Source organism: Rhinolophus sinicus, chromosome 14 (assembly GCF_057876585.1).
Source record: "Rhinolophus sinicus isolate RSI-liver-muscle chromosome 14, RSI-T2T, whole genome shotgun sequence".
Classification (NCBI taxonomy): domain Eukaryota; kingdom Metazoa; phylum Chordata; class Mammalia; order Chiroptera; family Rhinolophidae; genus Rhinolophus; species Rhinolophus sinicus.
Window position 1 is genome coordinate 101,459,648 of NC_142514.1, and position 27,115 is coordinate 101,486,762.

General features: G+C 39.4%; 1 protein-coding gene across 13 annotated transcripts in view; it reads right to left on the minus strand.

Moving 5' to 3' along the window:
- KMT2A (lysine methyltransferase 2A) overlaps positions 1-27,115 on the minus strand; it is a 78,089-nt gene that overhangs the window by 11,759 nt on the left and 39,215 nt on the right. For 3 of the 13 annotated variants that reach the window (XM_088791427.1, XM_074335400.2, XM_074335395.2), the window contains 21 exons: positions 26,778-26,924; positions 26,303-26,398; positions 25,954-26,074; positions 24,885-25,007; positions 24,278-24,462; positions 23,176-23,379; positions 22,329-22,439; positions 21,955-22,028; positions 21,154-21,347; positions 20,716-20,822; positions 19,722-19,859; positions 18,815-18,973; positions 18,429-18,546; positions 18,222-18,300; positions 16,889-17,049; positions 16,506-16,691; positions 12,032-16,271; positions 11,320-11,400; positions 10,209-10,273; positions 8,876-9,046; positions 6,997-7,071 (listed from right to left, as the gene is read on the minus strand). In XM_088791427.1, coding sequence (XP_088647553.1) covers positions 6,997-7,071; positions 8,876-9,046; positions 10,209-10,273; positions 11,320-11,400; positions 12,032-16,271; positions 16,506-16,691; positions 16,889-17,049; positions 18,222-18,300; positions 18,429-18,546; positions 18,815-18,973; positions 19,722-19,859; positions 20,716-20,822; positions 21,154-21,347; positions 21,955-22,028; positions 22,329-22,439; positions 23,176-23,379; positions 24,278-24,462; positions 24,885-25,007; positions 25,954-26,074; positions 26,303-26,398; positions 26,778-26,924 — 6,835 coding nt within the window. The remainder of the gene's footprint in view (positions 1-6,996; positions 7,072-8,875; positions 9,047-10,208; positions 10,274-11,319; positions 11,401-12,031; positions 16,272-16,505; positions 16,692-16,888; positions 17,050-18,221; positions 18,301-18,428; positions 18,547-18,814; positions 18,974-19,721; positions 19,860-20,715; positions 20,823-21,153; positions 21,348-21,954; positions 22,029-22,328; positions 22,440-23,175; positions 23,380-24,277; positions 24,463-24,884; positions 25,008-25,953; positions 26,075-26,302; positions 26,399-26,777; positions 26,925-27,115) is intronic. The other 10 variants (XM_088791428.1, XM_088791430.1, XM_074335399.2 and 7 more) reach the window with 6 other exon arrangements.

The window sequence follows — 27,115 nt, forward strand, 5'->3', positions numbered from 1 at the left end:
AAATCTTTAATGTTCACTTGAAACAACTATATTAATGATGTTTTCACACTGCCTAAATTTAATTTGAAGTCTAATAGCCATGAGAAACGTTCAACTTTATAAAGAAGGTATAACAAAACCACAATAAGATACCATTTCACACTCACTAAGATGTATGTAATAAAAAAAGAACCACAATAACAAGTATTGGCAAGGAAGTGGATATTGGAACCATTGTACATTGTTGGTGGAAATGTAAAAAGGTGCAGCCACGTTGGGAAAACTATTTGGCAGTTCCTCCAAATACTAAACGTAGCTACCATTGTGACCCAGCAATTCCACTCTTAGGTATATACCCAAGAAAAATAAAAACATGTCTATACAAAAACTTGCACGTGAATATTCATGGCAACACTATTCATCATAGTCAGAAGATGGAAAAAAACTCAAATGTCCATCAGTTGAATGAATAAAACATATATGGTGTAACACATAATGGAATATTTGTCAATATAAAGGAACAAAATACTAATAAAAACCATATATGAAAACCCAATGAATATCATACTCAATGGCGAAAGATTGAAAGCTTTTTCTCTAAGATCACGAACAAGGAAAGGATGCCTGCTTTCATCACTTTTATTCAACATAGTACTGGAAGTTCTAGTGAGAGCAACTAGGTAGGAAAAAGAAATAAAAGGCACCCAAATTGGAAACGAAAAAGTAAGATTATCAGTTTGCAGATATTATGTTACATGCAGAAAACCCCCGAGTCCACAAAATAACTATCAGCACAAATAAATAAATTAAGCAAAGTAGCAGGATATAAAGTCAACACACAAAAATCAGTTGCATTTCTATATACAAATAATGAACAATCTGAAAAGAAAATTTCAAAAACAAATTCCACTTACAATAGCATCACAAAGAGAAAAGTACTTAATCAAGGAAGTGAAAGACTCATACAACGAAAAACACAAAACATTGCTGACAGAAATTTTAAAAAGACATAAATAAATGGAAACTCATCCCAAGTTCATGAATTGGAAGCCTTAATATTGTTAAAATGTCAATACTACCCAAAGTGATCTACCGATTCAATGGAATCCCTATGAAAATCCCAATGATTTCTTTTGCAGAAATAGAACTCATTCTAAAATTCATACGCAATCTCACGAGAACCCCAAATAGCCAAAACAATCTTGAAATAGAAGAACAAAACTGGAGGACTCATACTTCCGGATTTCAAAACTAACAACAAAGCTACAGTAATCAAAACAGTGTGCTAAGGGCATAAAGACAGACATGTAGACCAATAGAATAGAATAAAGAGACCAGTAATAAACCCTCACACATATGGTCAAATGATTTTTGCTAAGGGTGACAAGAGCATTCAATGGGGAAAGCCAGTATTTTCAAAAAATGGTGCTGGGAAAACTGGATATCCACATGCAAAAGAATGAAGTTGGATCCTTACCTACCCCCATATATAAGAATTAACTCAGAATGGATCAAGGACCTAAATGTAAGACCTAAAACTATAAAACTCTTAGAAGAAAACATGGGACAAAATCTTCACAACGCTGGATTTGGCAATGATTTCTTGGACATGACACCAAAGGCACAGTTAACAAAAGAAAAAACCGACAAATTGGACTTCATGACAATTAAAAAATTCTGTGTTCCAAAAGACACTATCAAAAAAATGCTAGTATTGTGGTGGCCGGTTAGCTCAGTTGGTTAGAGTGCGGTGCTCGTAACACCAAGGTTGCCGGTTCAATCCCCACATGGGCCACTGTGAGCTGCGCCATCCACAACTAGATTGAAACAACTACTTGACTTGGAGCTGATGGGTCCTGGAAAAACACACTTGGGGGAAAAAAAAAAGCTAGTATTCAATAATTTCTCTCAATTTTGTCTCAAATCCCTTCAGTAAGGATAATGGCCTTAATGTGGCACATTAGGTATATTAGAATATATAAATAAACACTTATGTATATGTAATAAATAGCTATATATAAATAAATAGCTGCCAATAATGTCTGGTTCATTATTTTAATTAATCTTCACAGCAAATTTTGAAGGTTGCATTAACGTTCCCACTTTATAGATAAGGATATCGAGACTCAGAGAAGTTAATTAACTTGCATCCCATGTAATACTGATAGCAACAGGGCAGAAATAGAGCTTGAAGTCAGGCGTCTCTTCCAGAGCTCATGGTTTCTTACTACCATTCCACAAGGCAGTGAAAGACATGGATAAACCAAAGAAATCTCTGTCCCACTGGCAAACAGAAAGGGCTAGGGTATTCAATTTGAGGCTGAGAACACTGAGTCAAAATGTTGGTTTCCTCCAGGAGTAGAATTTTACGTATAGAAATATATAGAAAACTTCTAAAAAACAAACAACCCGATTTAGAAATAGGCAAAACACTTGAATAAACATATCTCCAAAGATATACAAATGACCAATTAACACATGAAAAGATGTGCAATATCATTAATCATTTGGCATATAAATAGAAAACTACAAGATACCACCTTATACCATTAGGATGGCTACTATCAAAAAACCCAGAAAACAGCAAGTGTTGGCAAGAATGTAGATAAAATGCAACACTTGTCCACCATTGGTAGAGATGTAAAATGCTACAGCTATTGTGGAAAATATATGATGGTTCCTTAAAGTATTAAAAAACAGAATTACCAGACAACCAAGTTGGTGCAGTAGGTAAATGCTGTGTTTACCTTCTCTTACAACCACATCAAAATTTCCAACTAATCTACAAAATAACCATTACTGAGACTCGCCTAAAATCAAGCTGAACTGAAGCCTTTCAGCTAAGGACTTGCAGAAGCCACGGCCAGACTGGTAGGAGGGTCAGAGATGCAGAATGGGCTGGTCCCACACCTATGAGTGACCATTAAAGATCGGGAGGGCTATTTTGGCTGTGGGGACCCCGCCCATCCCCTAAAGGAGTGAGAGATACCAGCCTCACCCCAGTCTAGGGTTCCAGTGCTGGGGAGAGAAGTCACCATAATTTCTGGTTGTGAAAACCAGCGGAGATTGTGACTGAGGAAGACTGCAGCTGCACTCACAGGCGCTCTTCTTAAAGGGATCGGGCACAGACCTACCCACCAATGGAATCACTCACTCTGAGCTCCAGCGCTATGGCATCAGCTGGAAAGGCGGGGAAGGGTGGGGGGGAATGGTGCGAAATTGAGTTCTCTGGTTTGGGATGGGGGCCAGAGAGGCAGCTTTCTCCTCGATGGGAGTGCTGGAGGAGGTCACTCTTTCTTTATTGAGCCCTCCCCCTTCTGAGACCTGGACCCACCCAACTTTTAGGCACACACAGGCTGCTTTCAGTGGCTTTTTAGTGCAGACCACCTGCCTTGGCTCAAGCTGCAGACTTCCCTAGGGTCTCTCAAAAGTTGGCGGAACCTGGACAAGCAGGATCTGGCTTGAGCGTGTCCTGTATCTGGCTGAACAGCCCCTAAGCCGGCACTAGCGGAAGCCAGCGTTGGTTTGTGGCTTGGCCTCTCAAGGCGCCTCCAAGCACAGCACAGGCGGCAGCCACCTGCAGATTTCTTTCTGGCTCCTGCAGGGTAGCCATGAGTGGGGCACGGGCTGAGGCTGAAGTAGACCTACAGTGCATCCCCTCCAAGGTTGTCCTGGGGCTGGCACCCCCAGTGGCCAGCTTCAAACCGAGCTGGAGCATCACCCAGCCGCCTCCAAGTACAACACACCCACAGGGCAGATTGGGCAGGCACCAGAGACCTGCTGAGTCAGATCCTGCTCTGTAGGATCAGCCCCTGCACAACAACTCTTCCACTGAAGTCAAGGCCAGTCCTCACAACTGGTGAGCCCAACGGTCAGTCCCTCACACTAATGTGCAGTTATCAACCAAGGCTCAACTACAAGAGGAGGGCACACACAACCCACATAAGGGACACACCTGGAGCACCTGGCTCAGGTGACCAGTAATACTGTGCCACTGAACCCCACAGCACACCTACTACATAAGGCCACTCTGCTAAGACCAGAAAACGTAGCAGTCCTACCTAATACATAGAAAGAAACAGGGAGGCAGCCAAAATGGGGAGACAAAGAAACATGTCCCAAATGAAAGAACAGAACAAAGCTCCAGAAAAAGAACTAAGTGAAATGGAGATAAACAATCTATCAGATGCAGAGTTCCAAACACTGATTATAAGAATGCTCAGTGATCTCAGGGAGAACTTCAACAGAGAGAGAGAAAGCATAGAAATGGAGATGGAAACCATAAAAAAGAATCATTCAGAAATAAAAGATCCAATAATGGAAACGAAGGGAATATATTACAGGGAATTAACTGTAGATCAGATGAAGCAGAGGATCCAACCAGCGATGTAGAAGTAAGGCAGCAGAAAACTCCCAACCAGAACAACAAAAAAAAAAGAATCCCCCAAATTGAGGAGAGTTTAAGGGGCCTCTGGGACAATATCAAGTGTACCAACATTCGCATTGTAGGGGTACCAGATGGGGAAGAGAGAGAGCAAGGAATTGAAAACCTATTTGAAGAGATAATGACAGAAAACTTCCCTAACCTGGTGAAGGATAAAAACATACAAGCCCAGGAAGCAGAAACAATCCCAAACAAGACAAACCCAAACAGGCCAACACCAAGACACATCATAATTAAAATGCCAAAGGTTAAATACAAAGAGAGAATCTTAAAAGCAGCTAGAGAGAAGCAGTTAGTGACCTACAAAGGAGCCCCCATAAGACTGTCAGCTGATTTCTCAACAGAAAGGTTGCAGGCAAGAAGGGAGTGGCAGGAAATATTCCAAATGATGAAAAGCAACGACATACAACCAAGATTGCTCTACCCAGCAAGGCTGTCATTCAGAATTGAAGGACAGATAAGGAGCTTCCCAGACAAGAAAAAGCTGAAGGAGTTCATCACCACCAAACCAGTATTACAAGGAATCTTAGAGGGACTTCTTTAAGATGGGAGGGGGGCTAAAGTTGGGTGAAAGGGCAGGGATTAAGAAGTACAAATTGGTTGTTACACAGTAGTCATGGGGATGTAGGGTACAGCATAAGGAATACAGTCAATAAAATTGTAATAACTAGGTAAGGTTCCAGATAGGTACTAGATCGATCAGGGTGATAGATGGGAATGGGGTTGGGAGCAGGGTGAAAAAGGTGAAGGCATTAAGAAATACAAATTGATAGTTAATATAGTATGGGGAGGGGCAGACAGTTGGCTCAGTTGGTTAGAGCGCGAGCTCTGGGCAACGGGGCTGCCGGTTCCATTTCCACGTAGGACAGCGAGCTGCGCCCTCCACAACTAGAATGAAGTCAATGAGTTGACGCTCAGCTCCCGGGTGGCCAGATGGCTCAGTTGGTTGAAGCAGGCTGTCAACCACAAGGTTGCGGGTTCAGCTCCTTGACTCCCGCAAGGGATCGTGGGCTCCACCCCCTGCAACTAACAATGGCAACTGGACCTGGAGCTGAGCTGCACCCTCCACAACTAAGATTGAAAAGACAACAACTTGACTTGGAAAAAGTCCTGGAAGTACACACTGTTCCCCAATAAAGTCCTGTTCCTCTTCCCCAATAAAATCTTAAAAAAAAAAAAAATACAGTGTGGGGAATATAATCAACAATGTTGTGAAGATCATGTGAGATGCCAGATGGACACTGGACTTATCAGGTGATCACGTCATACACTGTAGATGCCTGACCAATCAATGCACTATACACCTGAAGAGCTGAAGTAGAGTAATATTGAGTGTCAACTATAACTAAATATATAGGTATATATAGCCATGGGATGTGGAGTGCAACATAGGGAAGATAGTCGATGGTATTGTAGCAGCTAATATATGTCAGAGGGGTAGTAGCTTGGGGGGTGGGTTATCACTTTATGAGGGATTTAAACATATAACTATTACGCTGGTTTGTACACCTGAAACTAACAAAAAATTATTAAAAAAAAAAAAAAAGAATTACTGTATGATCCAGCAATTCCACCTCTGGGTATATATAACCCCCAAAAGAATTAAAAGCAGGTTCTCAAAGAGATACTTGTCATAGCAAAATTATTCACAATAGTTGAAACAAAGAAGCAACCCAAGTGTCCATCGACGATCAATGGATAAGCAAAATATGAACTATACATACAGTGACTATTATTCAGTCTTACAAAGGAAGCATATGCTACAACATGGATGAACCTTTAGGACATGCTAAGTGAAATAAGCCACTCATAAAGAGACACATACTGTATGATTCCACTAATTTGAGGTAGTCAAAAATCTTAAAGATAAAAAGTATAATGGTGGTTGCCAGGAGCGAGAATGAGAGGGAGAATGGAGAGTTACTGTTTAATGGGCATAGAATTTCGGTTTCACAAGATGAAGAAGAGCTATAGGGATGGATATGGTGGTGATGGTTGCACCACAATGTGAATGTATTTAACATCACTGAACTGTACACTTAAAAATGGTTAAGATGATAAATTTTATGTCATGTGTATTTTACAATAAAAAAATTCATTTGTTAAAAAAAAGGAATGAAGTACGGATGCACTGTTATAGCAGAGAGAAGTCTTAAAAGCATTATGTTAAATGAAAAAAAGCCAGTCACAAAGGGCCAGATAGTATATGATTCCATTTATATGAAATGTACAGGCAAATCCACAGAGACAGAAACATTAGTGGTTGCCAGGCGATGCAGCTGAGAAATGACTGCTAATGGGTAAGAGGTTTCTTTTAGGGATAATGAAAATGTTCCGGAATTATATAGAAGTGATGGTTGCACAACTCTTTGAATATACTAAAAGCCACTGAATCGTATGCCTTTTTTTAAATGGGTGAACTGTACGGTATAAGGATTATATCGCAATAAAGCTGTGAAAAATTATTTTAAAAAAAGGTTGATTTTTTTTTTTTTTTTTGTAAAATCAACACTGTAACTTAAACCAACAAGTTATCAGTCTGAGAGAAATAAAATGACTGCTCTAGCCATTACCTGCAAATGAGAGCTGCTTTAGGCGGGCATTTGATCGAGCTTCCTGGACTTTGTCTGTCAATGACTTCCAGGCATCTGTGAGGAAATAAAACATTCAAGCAAACATCTCAACACCAATGGTGTGCACAAGCACTGTGTTTAGTATCTCTACAGCGTGAAAACACATCCTGCCAGAACATTTTGTTTTGTTAGTTTAAATCAGTTCGGTGCATAACAAGCTGGGAAGGTGCACTACCCAGCAGTGTTTTTTCTGTTAGAAAGGATACAGAAGCAGTAAGAAGAGTCATACCTTCTGAAAATGACCCCTGAATCCCCAAAGCATTCACATCCCTTGATGGTAGTCTGGGTCCCAATCCTGAATATTTGATATTAATTCTGTTCCCTGTATCCTCAACCAACATAATACTAGCATTAACAATTTAACCAGGAGTGTGGGGCGATCGTAAATTCTCAGTTCCTTAAAATTAAGGGGTGTAACTAGAAAACCTTTACAATCCCTTCCAGGTCTAACCTAAGATTCTGATATCTCTTACTCTTTGTTGAATTTCTTACTACTCCTCCACACTCAGTATGTGTTATGTGGAACTCATACACTCAACCTAGTTATTTCTTTGTTCTCCTTACGTATCTTTTTTTTTAGTCACCCAGGGCCCGAATCTTCAGTCATCTTTGACTTTTCTCTCTCTTCTCCATATCCACAGTCATAAGTATGTCCATTCTTCTTTCCTTTCTTTTCCTACTAGAAATAGGCTTTATTACTACCTGACAACTCTACTGTAGCAATAGTCTCATTAGTGACCTCTTGCCTCCTAGTGTCTCCAACTCAATCTATCTTATATGGAGCTACCACATTACGTTTCCTGCATTTCTGCTTTTATTACACTCTCCCAAATCTTAAAGGCCTCATGGTTTGGCACTGAAGGCCCTCCAAAACCTGTGCCCAATCCACCTTCCCAATTTCCTCTCTCACCACATCTCTCACAGGGATTTCAGCATCATATTCCCACCTGACACTACTCTAAATGCACCAAATGCAAATCTGTCTTGCTAACTTTGCTTACATACCTTCTTAGAAAGCCCTCTGCCTTCTCTTTGCCTCACCCAAATTCTATTATCTCTGCTTTTTAAAAAATCTTCTATTCTATTCATCTTCATTGGTTTTTGTATAACCCAAACTGACCCACAGTGATCTTTCTTTCCTTCAAATTCTTCTAGTACTTATTGCCTACAGAATATTCACTAGTCCTGCAACAGCTAATGAACACCTATGTTCTTAGGGTACAAAGATGAATAAGAAAATAAAATTCAAGCCCTTATCGGATGCTCCCTGTTGAGTAAGACATAAGAGTAAACAAATATTTACAAAATAAATTTTAAGCTATGAGAGAGACACACTGAAGAATCTAAAAGTGGCAGAAAGGAGGGAGTGGGACTGCTTATCTGTCTCAGAAAGTCAGAGAAGATTTCCTGGGCTGAATCTTGAAGGATGAGCTGGAGTTCACCAGGTGAATGAGAATAGAAGAGCATTCCAGGCAGGAGGAAGAATTGTGTGAAGGGACAAAGGTGAGAATAGCATTTAAATAGCACAAGGAAGTGGTGTAAGACAAAGCGAGAGAGATAAGCAGAGGGTGCTCATGTGCCCTGCGAGGGTGTGTGCAATCTTAAAAAGCACAGTGTGTATCATTAACTTTTCACATAAATTATGAACTATTTCTCAACAACACCAACTTCCTAAGGACAAGTTAAATGTATAATGCCTCTGAGTATCTTCCACAATAGCACGCACAAAACAGCCCATATAAGTGGTACAAATATATAGAAAATGCAGATCTAGCTGCAACAAGGCCTGTGCTGGTGGGTCAACCTAATTTAACCTCACCTTCAATACTTTCTGCACAGATCTGGAAGCCATCATCACTTGAAATTTCAAAAACAAGTCCTTTCTTGGGCTTTTTCTCAGCAATGCTTTCCTTCCGCTTCTGTTCTTGCTGAAGCCAAAGCATCAGTGGAGAGCTGAAATTACTTTCTTCTTCTTCCACTGTTTTAGGTTCTGTGAGGAACAAAGAGGGGACAAAGTGGTTGCAACAGCAAGCGCTTACTGAGCACTGACTTGACATACGTTTACCTCTAAGCCTAACAACATTCCATAGTTGGTAATTATTCCCATTTACAGATAATAAAACTGAGTCTCAAAGAGGTAGAGCAGCTTGCTATCTAGGTCATAGCTAAAAATGACTAAAACTAAAATTTTTCTTTTTTTTAACATAAACTCATGTTGTTTCTGTGGTAGTTTCTGGTATGACAATTTGATAGTTTTTCAGTTAAGTAACTGCCCTCAATAAGGTCAAAGTTAAAAATAATAATGGTTAATATGTATGAAACACTATGCATAAGACACTCTTTTAGGAATTCCTTATGTATTCATATAAACCTCCCAACAGTTCAGTGAGGTAGGTGTTATTATTATCGACATTTTAAAGGTGAGAAAACTGAGGTAGAGACAGGTTAAGCAGCCCAAGTTCATGCAGCTAGTAAGTGGTAAAGCTGGGATTTCAACCCATCTGGCTCCAGTCTGCACTATCAGCCCTTACTTACTGCCTTCTTACATAGAGATGTATCCATCCTCCTGAGGAAGCAGCAAGTCAGCAGAATGTGATTATATGCCAAATATTATGCTATGCCTATATATATTCTCAACCTAGTTCTCTTTTGGGAAGTCTCCTCAATAGAAATGGGCACAGCCTTATATACAGAGCTCTCTAATCTTAAAGTGTAGTTGTTTACTGATCCAATTCATTAGGACAGATGGAAAATGCTATGGAGATGGATCTGGTGTCATAACCAAAATTTGGCTATCTTTTAGTATGACAAAAATCGTTCTTGGTTTTCTTCAGTGACAACTAAGGGGTGAAGTCAGCTTATCACTATTTAAATCACACTGCTATAAAGTAAGTAGAGCAGAAGAGTATTTGTAAGTTTTAGTCTTGGGTCCTTTAGTTGACAGATGATCACAGAATATGCAGTGCAAGAGCATGGGACCAAGAGATAGATGCTCTGAGTCTCAGTCTACAACTCTGGCGAATCACTTAACTTCTTTGGAACTTAATATTTATTTATTTATTTAAATCTAGAAAATCAGTAGGTAATGTATCTGATTTTCATAGTATTTTGGCTTTGACATTCTGATGCTAACCTGTTACCCACCCACATACCTGTACTTTCTTGTTCGTTTGCTGGATTTTGTGTTGTCTGAATCTCAGGAAGAACAGCCACTTGCCTGAATAAAACAACACCACCACCAACAACAACAAAAAACACCAAACATGAGATGTAACATCAACTAGTTCTTCAATTCAAAGATAAAAACTGTCCATAATCAGCCGGACAGCTGTGCCAATTATACGAAACAGCTACCAGAAATGCACCCCCGGGCGCTGTGTGCAGAACCTGCTGAGTAAGCAGCATCACCACACTACCGCACGGAACATAACATACAACTGTCTTTTATGGGATTCTTTCCCAATTGGGAACATTTCTGCTTTTGAAGTTGTAGATTGTGTCCTAATTTTTTTCTCATACCCTTAATATTGGTGAAGAAAAAAAAAAGAAAGAACACTTGTTAGAAGCAGTTCTGGAGTTACTTAAGAGCTGCTTAACTTAGCTGTTTTAACTAAAAACAAAATTAAGCTGCATGAGCTAGTCACCACCACCAATTTTCAATTTTAAAAATTAAATAAATCTTGGAAACAACCTAAATGTGTATCAATAGGGGCTAGTTAAATTATTACAGATTTATTATTACAGATCTGCACCAATTATTGTAGATCCAACTGGAGGCAGCCATTAAAAAAATGAAGTGCACCTATATATATATACATATATACACATATGTGTATACATATGTGTATATATACTGGCACAGAAATGTGTACACAATACAAGTGATAAAACCAAGTACAGAACAGTATGTACAGCATTATTCATTTTATGTAAAAAAGTATATACATATTCTTACATACACCATGTATATCTGCACTGTATAGAAATGTCTGCATGGATGAAAACAAATTATTAGCAATGGTTGCTTCTAAGGAATAGATTAGGAAGAGGTTAGGCAGGACAAATAGGGAACCATTATCCACTATTTAAACAATTCCATGCTGGGTATTTTTCTTTTTTTAACAAGCATGTGTTATTGCCACTAAAAAAATAAATAAAACAAAACTGTGGCAACAAAAATCAATACAAATCAGGAAGAACTATTTTTTAAATGAGGTGACAGAACTGACAACTTAATCTTAGAGAACTAATTTTTATGCTTACCCTGCAGGCTGCCCACACTCTTTTTGTGCTGACTGTTCCACACTAGCTGTATCCTGCTGCTCAGCCTCTGCTCCTGGAGTCCTAAAACAGAATCATTTGTATCTTTTCAAGGAAAAAACCACCAGTAAATATATACCAAATGTGAAGGTCAGTCTAAGGAAATGACATAATAAAATCTATGACCTAGGAAAACCAACCTGTGGTAACATAGGTTAGATAGTGGTGACCTTGTGGGGACACGAGGGAACCTCCTGGAACACTAGAAATGTTTTTATATCTTGGTCTGAATAGTGACTACACGGGTGCACTTATGCACATTATGTATGTCATGTCAATGATAATATTTTTGAAGGACTCCATCTACAACAGGTGGCCTTGCCTGCCATACAGAAATAATCAACCCTTAGTATCCTAACTCTCAGCAAAAAAACAACAAAAAAAAACAGGAGCACAGCAGCACTGTTTTAAATCAGAGCAAAGAGTAGAGATGTGCTTCCATCCAAGACCAGCTGCCCATGGATGAAACTGAATTTTGCTCTATAAATCACCAGTGTTGAGGGAAAGAAAACAAAAACCAAGTCAAACCCCAGAAAACCCCCGCCCACTGCAACCTGGCAGAGAAGTGTCCCTCCCAGAAGCTACCACTTCAACAGCCTCTGATCCAGAGCACAGATCCCACAGATGCAGCACAGCCAAGTGATGGATCTCTCACCCTGTGACTGAGGTCAGGGATGTCGTGTTGGCTTCTTGGTCTGGAATGTGTACTTCAGAAGAACTGGTCCGCAAATGGGAAACTTTGTGTTTCTTGCCATTCCCTTTGTCCACAGGCAGCTGAATCCGCTTGATTTTTGGTTTGGGTTTAGTGGGAGCCGGCACTGAGGGGCTTGCTGACTGCTGTCCAGAGGATGGAGAAACCCCAGGAGAGGATGAACTGGCTGGCCCAGCTGAGGATAAAGCCTTATTCTGCTCTAGCCCCATGCTATTAGGAGCATCTACTGTCTGGGTAAAGTTGGATCCCTGGGTCCCTGAAGCAGCATCAAGATCACGCTGGGAAGAGAGAATCACAGTTTTGCTGGCAAGGAGCTGGTTCACGTGCTGAAGCTGATAGTGTTCTTCTGCTTCCCCAGAAGGTGAAGTAGCTGCTATGCCCATAGTCTGAGTAGAGGGGAGGACACAGATGCCAGACGCTGCTGTCATTGTAGCAGTAGAAGGAGTCTGTGATGTCCCCAGTTGTGGAAACATTCCTGAACTTGGCAGCAAAGCCACAGGCTGGTCCTGAATGCCCAGGCTCTGGGGGTTAGCTTTGATTAAAAGATTGCTTATTGAGCCAATATCTGGGGTACCCAGCAACCTCGGGTTGGTTAATGAGACATGTCCTGGTACTGATGCACTGCTTGTAGGGGCTGTTGTAGTTTGCATGGATACAACATTCAAGACGGAGGAACCAGATGCCAAGCCAGCCACAGGCCCTGATGTGAGGTGGCCAGTATCCTGGCTTATTGTTGATGTGCCCACTGCTGTGGCAGCAGTTCCTCCCACACTCTGTGGTAACAGGGGTGCCTGTTCAAAATACATGCCAGATTTAGACCTTTTTATAATGTTGGGGACAGTTCGGTGAGATGAAGTATTAAGTGACCCCAAATCTAACAGATTGGGATGATTTGGAAGCTGGGAGGGTGTGAAGTTAATCAATGTCATATTAGGAACCACATCAGAAGGGGCAATGTTTGAAGGGGTACTAGAGGGAGCAAGTTTTTTATTCTTTCGGGTCTGTAGACGAGATATGGGTCTTTTCTTGAGTCCAGAGGATGGAGTGGCTACTGTGGTACTGAGGTCTGTCCTCTGGCTGGCTTCTGAAACCAAAAGCTGGGGATCTGGAGGCTGAACCCCAATAAGTAGGCCTGAAGGAGGACTGCTGATGTTAGGTGGGAAACTACTTTGAGTAGCTGCAGGGAAGGAATGTAAGTGCTGGTGATGAGGCATGGGGAGCAATCCTTTGCTAGCAGGAGGGAACAAAGATTGAGAAGCTGGCAAGCTTGGATTTAGTCCTGTGGTTAGGGTGAGACCACTGCCCATGGGCCCCAATACTGAAGTATTTGTCTCCATCACATTGGGTGTAGAACTAACAGAAGAGGTCAATTGGATTTTTTGGGTCACTCCATTTGGAAGAGTTTGGAGAACGTAAAGTGGCTGCATGTTCTGGTTAACAACAATGAGTTTCTCAGTGGCTGGTTTCAGGTGGGGTGGAGTGGTCTGGACAGCTGCATTAGAAATCTGAGAAGGGCCAGGACTATCAGTAGAATTGGGCACATATTTCTGGTTCTGGATAGGAACAGTAGGGGAAACAGGTACCTGGAGGCCAGGGGTGCCACTGTTTCTAGTTAAATCCTGATTGTTGCCATGACCTTGCTCCACTGAACCACAAGGAGGGCTGGAGATGTGGTCTGCATCCATGTGTCCTTGGATAAAATGGTCAGGAGTCATGTGGCCTTCAGGCGTTGGATCTACTCCTGGACTCAGCAGCGCCGGGTCACTTTCAGAGGCAGCCACAGATTTTTCCGTGATGGCTACTCTCTTCTCTGCTGAGTCTGAGATTACAGCAAGTCTACTGGGATTCTGGCTAGGGACAGTGGGACTCCGGGTGGTCAGGACAGAGAGATCAGATGGTAGCTCTAAAGGCAACTCAAATTGCTCCTCTGCTGAGATAGAGGAAGAGACACTACTATCGACAGGTTCCGTTGTCGGCAGCTGTTGAGAAAACACTTCAAAAAGACCCATGTCTTTTTCACGATTACTATCAAGACCTAAACCTTCCCCAAGATTAAGAAGTTCTGAAGAAGAGGACTCTGGGCTCTCACCCAGCGCCTGCATGGATGGAGTATTCTTTAGTACAAAGTCCATAATGTCTGAGGGCAGGATATTGCCACAGTCATCACTATTGTTATTATCTGAGTCAGATTTTAGGAGCTCAGTGTTATAGGTGTCCAGTAAATTTTTGTCCGAGGGGGTGCTTGTGTGGACTCTGCGACTTGACTCCAATGAGCTGAGCTGAGCTTCCAAGGAATCCTGTCCTTGAGTCTTAACTCTGTTTACAGAGTGGCAATTATCCATCTTTGGCTCATTTTTGTGGCCAACAGAACTCTTAATGACATGTTCTTTTTCACCATCATCTTCAGGTCGATCAATCTTTAAGTTCTCTGTTCCATTTTCTTTACCATTTCTTTTTGGAATCTGGCTGCTTTTTCTTGTTGTGGCTGTGACACTAGTATCGCTCTCTGTCCCATCATCAACACCATCCAACTGTGAAATTTTGGGAAGATCACACTGTTCCTCCTCCCGAAACAAGTTATGGGATGCCAGCCGTTCCTCTGCCCCTGAAGAAATCACTGTTCTGGTGAAATTGTAATAATATAAGTCATCTTCATCTGAAGTGCTTAAGTCATCAGCCCCATCCACCTGTCCTTCAGCTGATCTCTTGCCTCGTTTCTTCCCAGTTGAGCTGCTATAGAACGGAATGTCTTCTTCACCATAGGATCTTACCCCATAGAGTGGGGTAAGCCCAAAGAACATATTAGAACGTGCCCGGGCACTGCGACGAGGATATCTCCTCTTGAAAGACCCATCCTCCTGAGGTTTGGGGCCCTCTGGAAGCATTAGATTTCTGTCCTGTACTGGAAGATTCTGATAGTTGTTACTCTGAGAATCCTGGGATGAGGTATTATTGGGGCTTGGTTGGGTCACTGCACCATCTCCTGGACTTTCAGAGGCTGAAACTGGTTCTGTTGGAGATGCTGAATCTATTTGCAAAGGGGAAACAGGACTACTGTCCTTCAGGGTACTCTTGGACTGATTCTCATTCTCCATTTTTAGAGGTGTCAGTGTTACTTTGACTGTGCGTTTCCGGGGTGTCTGTAATTCCTTGGCAGAGCCTTCTACTTGCATGGATAGAGCTTTGGGGACTCCTGGAATAGAAAGGACTTTGTCCCCGATCTTATCAGAAGAAACATTATTACATGGTCGTTGCCCCATAAACTCAGGAGTCAAAACTTCATCAACAAACTCTGGCTTTAGGTTTCCTTCCTCACCAGTTATCACCTGACCAGGTTCCAAAAAAGACTTACTGGAATGCTTTTCTTTGAAAGTCTCTTTACAAGATTTTTTCCCTTTCTGTCTCCTGTCTCTGGAACTCGGTCCCACATGCTCATTTGTAATAGATGATCTGCTGCTCATTCCAGCCAGCTTCAAGGTTTTGACTTCAGTGTCTTCATCGGGAGAGGGGTTTACTGATTGGTTAGAATCTGTATGTTGGTCTCGATCATTTCTTTGCCCTCTTAAATGGAGTGGTGGGAAGGAGAGAGCTTCTTTAGAAGAAAATGATACTGAAGAGAGTTCAGCAAAAGTGCTGATTTTACTAACATTTAGTTCTCCAGATGTTGTATTAGGGACCTGGGGGGCCAGCTTAGGAATGCCAGGGTAAGCCACATTATGTGCAGGTCCCTCTGAACTCTTGGAACTCAGCACTTTGGTCTTCTCTCCTTTCAAAGAAGAGCTCTTGGATGCCAAGTCTGAAGCACTGGAATGCTTCATTTCTGAAGATGAAGATCCATCCAAGTGAGTAGTTTTAGTGACCATAGTAACGACTGTCCTTTGCAAATTTGAAGAGCTGGAAGTGTTTTGCCCTAAATTAGTATTTGAATTCAGTGGCCCTAAGGCATGATCGACTGCTTTGGCACTTGACTCAAGATCTGCAGCGGTCCCTAGGGCAGAGACTGAGGAAACACTATTCTTGGAGTAAGTACTCCCAGTTCTCATTGGAGACATTATCCGGAGTTTAGACCGCTGAGGTGACAAGGAAGAAGTACTGTGACGCCTGGAGCCAATGCTTCGAAGTCCAGAGGAGAGTAAAGGATCACCCACTGTGACTATCTCATGGGTGGTTGGAGTAGGACTTCCTAAACAAGAAAGAAAAAGTAAAAAAGTGTATGATAGAACAAATGTGTGGCAGTCATTGGCTTCAATGACTTGGTTATAGATAGATAGATAGATAGATAGATAGATAGATAGATAGATAGATAAACTGAAAATCAAGATTTTTCAATTAGCAAAAGTCACTAATATAAAGTTGCCTGAAAGAATTTTAAATTCATCTTTGACCTGACCTACTTGGGGTCAATGAAGTCCTTTACCTGCAGAGGGCAATGGCCGACAGCCAGGAGATCTCTGTGTTGGAGAATAACTGGGTGTTCGAATCCTCGGGACCTTTGAGATGACATGATAAAAACAGGAACCGGAAGTTTGCATATGATGAGGTCGGTCTGGTGATGGAGGACTTACAATTTCAGCTGTGTTTTGACTTTCTTTAGATGAAATTTCTGTGGTAAGATATAAAAACCTTTACTTAAAAAAGTCCAATTAAAATATCAAACAAGTGAACCAATAAAAAGCCAGCTATTCAGTAAATATCAAAATAGAAACAAATGAGACCTCCCAAAGAAATGACTTTTTCCCACACTTCAACTCTAGTACTCCCCCAAATTTAATTCAAGTCCCATCTTGAATAAAGACTAACCTGTAAAAGATGTTGGACTATGCGCAATGGTCCTGTTTTCATCATGTTCAACAGTGCTGTTGATATCTGGCTCTACAACTGGAGGACGGCATTCTACTATCTTGCACGTATACACACAGCGCTTGCGAGCATCTGTGGTGCTCCAGTATACCCTGGAACATCTAGCAAACAGATTTGTAAAAATCACCAGAAATGAGAGCACAGAAGCAGAGATGAACATTTGTCAAAATCTCTTCTCATCTTAGACTCCTGGTCTCCTTGATTTATAGAATTTAGCTTTGTTTCATGGATTCTTATTATAGATTTCCCTAGTTAGGGTGTTCCAAGCTTTTTGGAGGCCTTGGTTTTTCTTAGCCTCTCAGAAAATAGCATCAAATTTTTGTGAGCAGGGGACACAAATAATAAAATATCCTAAAACGCGGAGAAACAAAAATACCAACTACTACAAGAAATAGTTATTGGCCTTCAGGAAGGGAGTACTGCCCCACAGTGTGTACAAAGTGAGGAAAGAGCAAACCTGAGGTGCTTCCTTTGAGACAAAGGAAATGAAACTGTTTCAAATTTTCTGGATGCTGATGGAGCCTAGTTTATACAAACAGCTGCCAACTAAAACGTGGAGTATAGAATGTGTTGTCAGAATTGGAATGCAGAATAAGTTGGAGTACCTATAGCGAAATGAGACTCTTAAGGGGGAGAGACAAAAAAGGAATTTTAAATTTATCTTGCCAGCTTGCTAGAAATTCAAACAATTTACTTCACGTAGGAAAAATTATAAATTCTTACTACAGAATCTGATTATTATTGTGGGAGTTTACATTTTTAGAAGGACCTATAAAATGTAAAATTGAGGACAGAGGCATGAGGTATGTATGATCCATGACAACAACCTGGACTTTTGAATCCAGATGAATGGAATTTAATAGAATCTTCAGAGACTGACCTTGTGTTTTCTGTCTAGGTTTTATGTAGAAATGATTTTGAAATATTTTTTATTTAAGTACAGTTGGTATATAATATTATATTAGTTACATTAGTTTCAGGTGTACAATAGAGGGACTTGACATTTTTATACCTTACAATGTGATCATCCCACTAATTCTAGTAATCATCTGTCACCGAGCAAACTTATCACAACATTATTCAATACTTCTCATCCATAACAGGATTTAGCTGACATAAAATGATACTTTAGTTCTGAGAGAAGTAGCAAAAAATGTAGTTAATTTTTAATAGCAGTTAAAAGTAGATAACAAGTATGGCTCTATATTTAATGACGTGCTTCAGGGTGCTCAAGTTGTGGGGGTTGCTGTATACTCTTGACTGTGCTACTTACTGATATCCGATAGGAAAGAGCTTATCTTCACAATCAGAGAGATCATTCAGAATTCCTAAGCAGTCAATTGTCATGGAGCCTGGCCAAGGAAAGAAGCACTTAATTAGAGGAGATAATGAGATATATATAATCACTTCATAAGCAGATCCTAGAAAGAACCCCAATGATACATCCAGCCTCCCGCAACAGCGAAGGTCCATGTCATACCAATCATCATGTGGATATTTTCTGGTTCCAAGCCATTAAGAAACTTCCTTCTCAAGCTGATTCCTTCAAAGTCCACAAACACTCTTCTAAAAACTTCAAATCCATTCTCAGGAACCACCTTAAATGAAAACCCAGGGTAGTGGTTAATAGGCTGTCCCTTTACAAATTATACTCCTGATATTAACTCTTTCAAAGGGAAAGTATAGAGCATATCTCAAAATCACCCTTCTGTTTCACTAGCAGGACTTCTGTAGTTCTCCTAAAAGGAGGAGATTCTAGGAACACCTAGTAGGAAAGTAACACAAAGTTTATCAAATGGCTTGCTATATTTAGCCTATTTTCCTTGAATTCCTAGGAAATTCAAAAAGCAACTAAAGCTCTCTCACCTCGCCTTTGATCAAATCCCGATGTCGTTGGCAATATACTTTTTTATCATCCAGAAAAACACAGTTCTTGGCTCGGGAACACATGAAGTGATAGTTGCTGGTGCAGGATGTGAGGCAGCAACCCACCGTGGCTCCTGGCTTTTGGCAGAATTCACATCTCTAACAATCCAGAAAGAATAGTCCTAGTCAGACTTTCAGAAGTTTTAAGCCATTTTCCATCTCCTCTATAGAGTCACCCCATTCTGGGTTTCCTACAATTCATTTTGTTTATTGATAATCTGCTGAATACAGATTATCAATACAGAGAAATTAATATGAGCCATAAAGCCTCCTCTACAAATCTTCTCTTTCCAAATGTCCGTGGAGCCCTATAACTACTAAATTTAAATATTATTAAAAAACAAAATAAAATAAATATTATAATTTGATTTAGAACTTGGACCAAAACATAGTTTCTCTTCTAGGATGCATAATAATTTAGAGAAAATGAAACTTTAAAGATCAATGCTAAAAACATCATCTTGCTAGAAAGCTATTATATCCAAAAGAACTCAGTTCCAGAAAGATTATACTAGTCAGAAACATAATGGTTCTCTAGTTACTAGGCTTAACAGATGGTTTTCATGACTCAAAAATTTCCTTTGACTAGCCCACATGTCACCATCTTATTCTGTCATATTCACAATCTGGGCTCCTCTCCAAGGAAGACTGTTTTTCCCTTTTGCACCCATCCTCAAAGGGTCAGAATAACAATCGGCCTATAGTGTATAGCAATATTTGTTATCGGCTGACCACTCTAAAGGCACTAAGGAAAACACCAGTGAAGGCAGCATTTAGCCACAGAAAGAACATCTGGAAACTGAGATGAATGGAAACTCTTCCATAACACTTGCCCACAAGTTCTTACCAACTGCTTGCCCCTGATCACAGCCATATGCACATTCTTAAGTGATCCATCGTCATCTTCAAACACTTCTGCTGACCACAAAGCGCAATTTACATGTGTCCACTCATTCTGGCCAATGTATAGCAAACGGCCAGCATCCTATGAAATAAAGACATTTCTTCTGTCTTTAAAGAACATAATGTCAAAGGTTTTCCTTGGTATTAGCTTTACTTCAGTCAAGACAACTTCAATAAAGCAATTAAAATCCTTTAACTAAAATTCTTTAACTTAAGGATACATACAAAGATCACAAATCCTTTTTCAATGTTTCTGTTTCCACCTCTCTCCTTTCTGACTACCTTTTCCACAGACTGGAAATATTTTATAACCACAGAATTTAAAAGTAAGCACTATGACTATGTGGTAAGTTTACAAAAGTGCACTGACTTTTTAAAAACTGTATTTCAAAGCCAGTTCTCTGAGTTTGCATTAAAAAACTTTTTTTATTGTAAGCTTACTATATGCCAGACACTAAATAAGGCTTTACATACATTATTTCCTTTAATCCTCATAACCATTCTGAGGTAAGTACTATTTTTATCCTCATTTTAAAGATGAAACAGGGTCAGAGAACTTAAGCTCCTTGCCAACGTCAACAAGTAAGCAGTAAAGCACAGAAATGGATCCAGGCAGCCTGCCAGAACTGAGGATCTTAACTAACCTTTCTATGTTACATTAAATACAAGCTATTTAATATGCAACTTGTATTTTATTGACTTTCATAAAATCTTTTAGAGAAACATCCTGAAGAAATTACTAGCCATCAGCAGGTTAATTTAAGGCAAATCATCTTTTAAATCAACTAAGTCAGTTATAGAAAAAAACCCAAGTGCCACAAACTAAGCAACAAACATTCATTAAATAAACGGCACCCAGTCATCAAGTTTAGACACAAAGGACAAAGAGTTTATTATGGGCATCTAATAAGTAGGGCCTCATGTGCCAAGGTACTTACATTAGCACTGTCATCACCATACATCAAACATAATGCACATTGTCTATTATCTTCTATGCCTGGGGGTGGGTTCAGTTCTGGACTATCTTCTCGACTCCTATCAGTACCTTGGAAACCCAAAAGACATCCAGTTAAAACTGGCAATACTATTTCTGACTTTGAGGACAAAAGAAAACAATTCAGCTTAAATACCCTATAGCCTATAAAATAAACACTTTCAAAAAGTGTTCGAAAAGTTAATCTATCTCACCATCTGTTACATTAGAGTATTTATATCAATTCCTTGTTAACATTCCAAGTGAAGCAAAAATAATAACTTGATTACATTTAAGGATGACCTGAAAATCTTTCCAATATGCAAGTATATTAAATTTAGATTCACAAAGTCAATATTTGCATCTAGAGAGAACTGGCTAATGACTTCATCTGGTGCCTTACTCAAAATCGGTGGTGTAGGAGGAAGTAGAGGAGTTGGGGAGTCTGGTTCTCCAGGCCCTTTGGGTTTGGGAGCTGGAATGATTTTCTTCATTAAAGGAGGCTGCTCAGTGTGGCTGTTTTCCTCTCGCTCCTGCCACTGAGCATAATTATGGTCAAGTGAAGGTGGAAGCACTGCGTTTGGTAACATCCCACTGCTGAAAATAATTGATTCAACAAGTATTTATTGAACTCCTTCAATATACCCAGAACTATACAAAATAATCAAATTCTTGCTATCATCAGGTCTTGGCCCCATGCACAAGCCAGTCACAGAATATAAGAGCAAGTCACAGAATTTGGAAACTGCCTAAATACATTATTTTTAAAAATATAACTTCAATGTATAACTCTTGGTTAAACTCCCCGAAACAAATGATAACTTTATCACACAGAATTAAAAGAATTTAGTGGAATAAAAATTTAAGGTTAAATATGGAGAATCAAGAGAGGTAGACAACACCATCTGAACTGAATAAAATAGAACACAATTACAACAAGCCCAATTACTGGATTATATACCGGGGTGCCAAAAAAACGTATACACATTTTAAGAGATGTTATCTATGTATTACTTTTCGAAGTTGAATTGAATTACGGTAGCAATGTGTAGTATGAATGTTGTCTCTAAGTCAGCACTGAAAAGGCACTTCAACTGACTTTTTAAAAATTTAAAACCTAGTCTAAAGAAAACTTAATCTAGAAATATAAGAATGGTCAGATTTCTAGCTGATGAGGAGAAAAAGTACTACAGAATTTACTTACTTGTTTGATACTTTATTTGGCTCCCAAAACCTGGACTTTTTGACACTGAACCATGGAAAAACACGTTCCATTTGCTAATAGAAAAAAACAAAGAAACAAAATGTAAGCGTGTGAACATTCACTTGGAAACCGCATAAAAACCAACAACTTCACATCAGCTTCTCTGTCTCTATGAGGATGATGTCAGGCCACCAAGGGAAAGATCCATCCACTCTGGCAACCTCACCAACTTCCTCTCAAAGAATCGGAGAAACAAATTAAACCAAAAGATGTTTTATACACATGGCAAATCAAAATGTAAATAAGTCTGTTCTGTTCATGGGGTAATTACCCATAGATAAGCATTAAAAACACGAACAATTAATATCATTCACCCGGATAAAGAAGGACTTGACCATGCTGTTGGCTTTTTTAATCTCTGGCTGGCCTCCATCTGAATTAATGGCTGCTTGAATGATCTTCACGATATCATCACTGAACTCCAACTGTATACAAAAAACAAGAATTAATTATTTATAAAACAGTGTACTCTCAAAATCACTTCCTCTTCCCTCCTAAGTCATCCAGCACAGAGATCCGAAAGAAAACTAACACCTTATTTTAATACAGTGTAATTTCTAATTAGAGGAGGAGTCTGAGATTTAGTTCACAATTAACTTGTGGCAGTCAAGAGATACACGGCTAATAAGGCAAGAATGCAAATAAATTAGCTGTATCATGGTAAGTCACCCAAACAGGGCCACAATTTTTTATTTAGGCTAAAATGAAGAAACAACTGAATAACAAATGTGGACCATGAGTTAACAGATGATCATTTTCTATATAGTTTTAAAACCATAAAATTAAAAGTCATCTATCTAAAAATGAATACCCTATATGGACATGTTATTCAGACGTTATCTCAAAAGGGGCAAACCAATTAACTTTACATTTTTATCATTTACCATTTCCCCATAATTTTTAATATAAAAATAATTTTCAGAGAACTCAGATGAAAGCCAAATTTAAAAAACCATTTTCAGACACTATCTTCCCTATCATATCATATCTTCTGAAACAGAGCTAAAACAACTGACATATTTTTAGGTACTAAAAGCCACATGACATTTCTAAATATAATACACATCATCTTTTAATGCTTACAACCAGTCTCATCCTCTAAAAGAACCAAGGAAGCTGAACTGGCAATTGAAATTTTGGTAGTTTGCTGTAGAGACATACCACAGATGTGTAGTTCCCTTGGTCCATTTTCCTTTTCACTCCTTCCAAATCTAAAGGCTGCTGATCTTCCTGCTTGCTGACTTCAGTAAGCACTGGGGGATCAGGTCCCTCTGGGGAGCTACGGGAAGGTATGCTCTCCTCTGTCTCAGGATTTAAGTCTGGAGGCTTGGCAGCCTGTTGCCAGGAAAAATATGTTTCTTTTATCTAACAATGAAAATGAGACATCTATGCAAACACTATTAAAATTAATAAAGATGGTACTTATAAAACCTAAAGAACATGAAAATAAGAGATTTCTCCAAAAACAGAAAAGGAAAGTTAAAAGGAGCCAGTTATCTAATATAATAGCTCAGCCAGGTTAACTTAAGAGCTTTGCTTGATAATTTCCAAACCTAGGATGAAGCAATAGAAACTATCCAGTTGCTTTAGAGTAAGAAATAGATGGCAGCTAATTTACCTACTCAAAAATCGGAGCTCTACTAAAAAGATAAAGCAGCAGCCTAACTGAGTTCAAGTTATCCATGTGGTTCTTCCAACATTATACCTTGTGTTCCCGATGACTACTTAGGGAAGCATAGTTTACAACTTATATAGACAAAAAGTAGTGGCTTTCAAATTATGCCCTGAGGAACCCTAGGGATCTCAGATTAGGCTACTGTTCTCTCTATTACCTAGATCACTGTAACTGCCTCCTAACCACTGCTCCTGCCTCTAGGTTCAGTCCCCCCTTCAACCCTTCCCCTCTCTCCAGTCTGAATCATTTTCTTTTCTAAAAAGCAACTCTCATCAGGTTACTCTTCTGGGTGAAGTCCTTTATTGGCTCCCCATAGCCTTCCAGTATAAGGGCCAAAGCCTCTGAAGACGTGGCCCCTTCCTATTTCTTACTCCAAAGAAGGTCCTACCCTTGGTTCTAAAAATGTTCTTAATGGTTTAAGGCCAAAACAAGAAACTTTACAAAATTAAATGAAGAATAGAGGAAAAAAACACCAAACAAACAAAAACAAAAAAACACCAGCACCCAACCAAACAAAAAACATTCTGTTACTAGGTAAAAACCACCTAAGAACAAACTCTCAGAAAACAAAATGAGACTTGGACCTACCTGTCGGTAGCGTAGCAAGTGGCTGGTGGTCCGCGAGTTCAACAAGGCTGTCAGAACTTGCTTCAAAGATATCTGTAGTTCTTTTTCAAGGGCCAGTCGCCACTCTGCAGGGTGCCGTTCAGTACAGTTCACACAGGTGTAGGCCACACTTTCTGGCAGATTAGACAGAATCTCATACATCTCATCTAGGAAAACAAAAACCTACAATGAAGAGGTGCTTTGAAGAGTGGGAGAGAGGGAGAAGAGGAAACTATTTCACTGAACTTAATGTAAAGCAAATGTTAGGAACAATATTAAGACTCTAACATCCCCTAGGAACTCACACATACTAGTCTCCAAGGGGACACTGTTAATACTAATCCAAGATTTGGTTATTGGGCAATGAGTGGATTACCAACAAAGGACAGCAAGTAAACATTTCACGAGGAAATGTTCAAGATAAATGAGCAAAAACTTAACACAATGTCGTTTATTCTAGAGACCCAAAAAATTTTTTTAAAAAGACTTTAAATAACAACACTACCATATTTTTACATTTATAGTAATTTGGGGGCTGTAAATGTAGCTGTACCAAGAAAGAAGGAAACTGTAATAAAAAGACTCCAACCTTCTGTACCTGAAAGATTCTCACATTTGGAATGGACCCAGCGATCACATTTCCCACATTGCATCATCTTACTCTCATAGTCATCATCATCGTAACACTTGTCACAGAGAGGGCAGAAGTTTCCTGAAAGCAAAGCCAAGTTTTCAGCAGTGCTTTGGTTCACACACCAACGACTCTAAGGCTCCTGACTTACATATGCCAACCTAATCTAAAATGCAAGCCACTAGATTCTTCTTCTAAAACTACTTACACGTGCCAGCATGAATCTAAGGAATGTTCCCATATATATAAAGTGTCAAAATTATTCTGATCTCTTAGAATATGCCACTAGTTAGCTTCTTTAGACCCATTTTTAAAGGTCATGAGGTAGATTTTATAGATAACATAAGAGAAGAATGGAAGAGAGAACTTGATCTCTTAAACTTTCCGAAGATGTTTAAATTTTTAAAAAGAGGTGAGGATATGGGAGTAAAAATTATTCTACACTTTTCCTTATTCCTAGTGCTTTTACAGTAGAGCTTACAGCTTCCTAAAATTCTGCGCCATGTACAACCTTCATCAATTCACTTTATCCATGAAGAACCTCTATTTTTTTTACTTAACAGACTTGATATTGATTTGCTTATTTTAAATAACTTCAATAGTGAACTTTTAAATATGATTATTATCCTAAGTCAGTAAAATAATGAGTTTAATGTATTAGTTATAATTTTTTCTTAGCATAACTACTAAAATGTTTGACTCAGTACCACTTAAAATCATTTCTGAAACAATCAAATAAATATCTATGCACCTCACTTTGGGAAATACTGGCTCAGAGCATTTCTTTGTGGTTATTATAAAAAGTCACTTGAGTTCTTCTCATATAAGCTAATAAAACATTTCCAGTTGCTGTAATTCTCTGTGTAAAGGAAAGAGCAAGGCCAGGAACTTAGTAAATGTGTTTAAATGGTACCCTCAATAAAATGGGTAAGACATTTGATGTTATTTCACTAGAGTGCTCAGTTTACCTCTAAAACATCTAAAGTATAACATCTAAAAGTTGACAAAACTGACTTTTATGAGGTACCTTTAGCAAAGAGTTTGGCACAATCATGGCACAGGGAGAAATCGTGAGACCACTGTGCATCCCACCCTTTGCCTGGAGTTGTGGATCCACAGCTCTTGCAGCGAACACACTTTGTACAGATCTGGAAAAGAAGAAAAGAAATTCAATAGAATTTCTTATTTTTAGTATCGCTTCTTATTTAAAAAGGTCACAAATGTCTAGAGTTGATTCTCTACTGGGAAGCTTTTACAAATGAGGCAAAAAAAAATGTTACACAGACATCCTCAAGCAAGGATATTCCCATCCCAAGTTGTGCACGCCCACAGTCCCAAGACAATTCTCTTTGGAACACTATAATGTGTGTACTCACCCAAACTTTCTTTTTCTTCGTGGGTTTGGTAGGATAGTTGGGTCCCAGGCACTCAGGGTGATAGCTATTTCGGCACTTATTACATTCCAGCAGCTGCTGTAAGAAAATATAAAGGCAAAAAGGTGGGTATAACATCACTTTCACTAAACACCTACTACTTTATCTTCAAGTATAGCACATCATTAGAACAGTTTAAATTTCCTCATAAATTATTTACTCTCAAAGCACAGGGATTTATTTCCTGCCAAAGGCACTCAGTGATGAATATTCTTATAAGGTAGATTTATTTTAAGGATTTTGCTATGTGTTCTGTTATAGTCCCAAAATTAAAACACAAAAATAGGCAATTGATTATACCCAATTAAATAGTCAAACTAAGCCAAGAGAAAAAATATAGATACGAAATCCCAAATTAAAAGGTAGAAGTGGAGACAAAGAATAATACTCTAAGTAGTTGTATTGCTTAGATTTTTACTTTTGTGGCCTGATGCTGTCTTCCACAAACATGACAGAACTTGCAGCGACGACAACACCAATTTTCCAGCTGGTCCTCCAGAGGGCGCTCGTTCTCCTCTAAACAAAACTTGTGGAAGGGCTCACAACAGACTTGGCAATACACAAACTAGGGGTAAGATGGAAACATAAAAGTTAATGTAAAGTAACATGTAGAAATATCAACCAAATCCTACTTACATACTTTGGGCTTTAGGAGTACGGTGGTATCTGTATTTTATTTAATATATATTCATTAAGCAATGACTGTGTTTTTAAAAAGCACAATTATTGGACACCGCAAGAGATTCAGAGGACTAA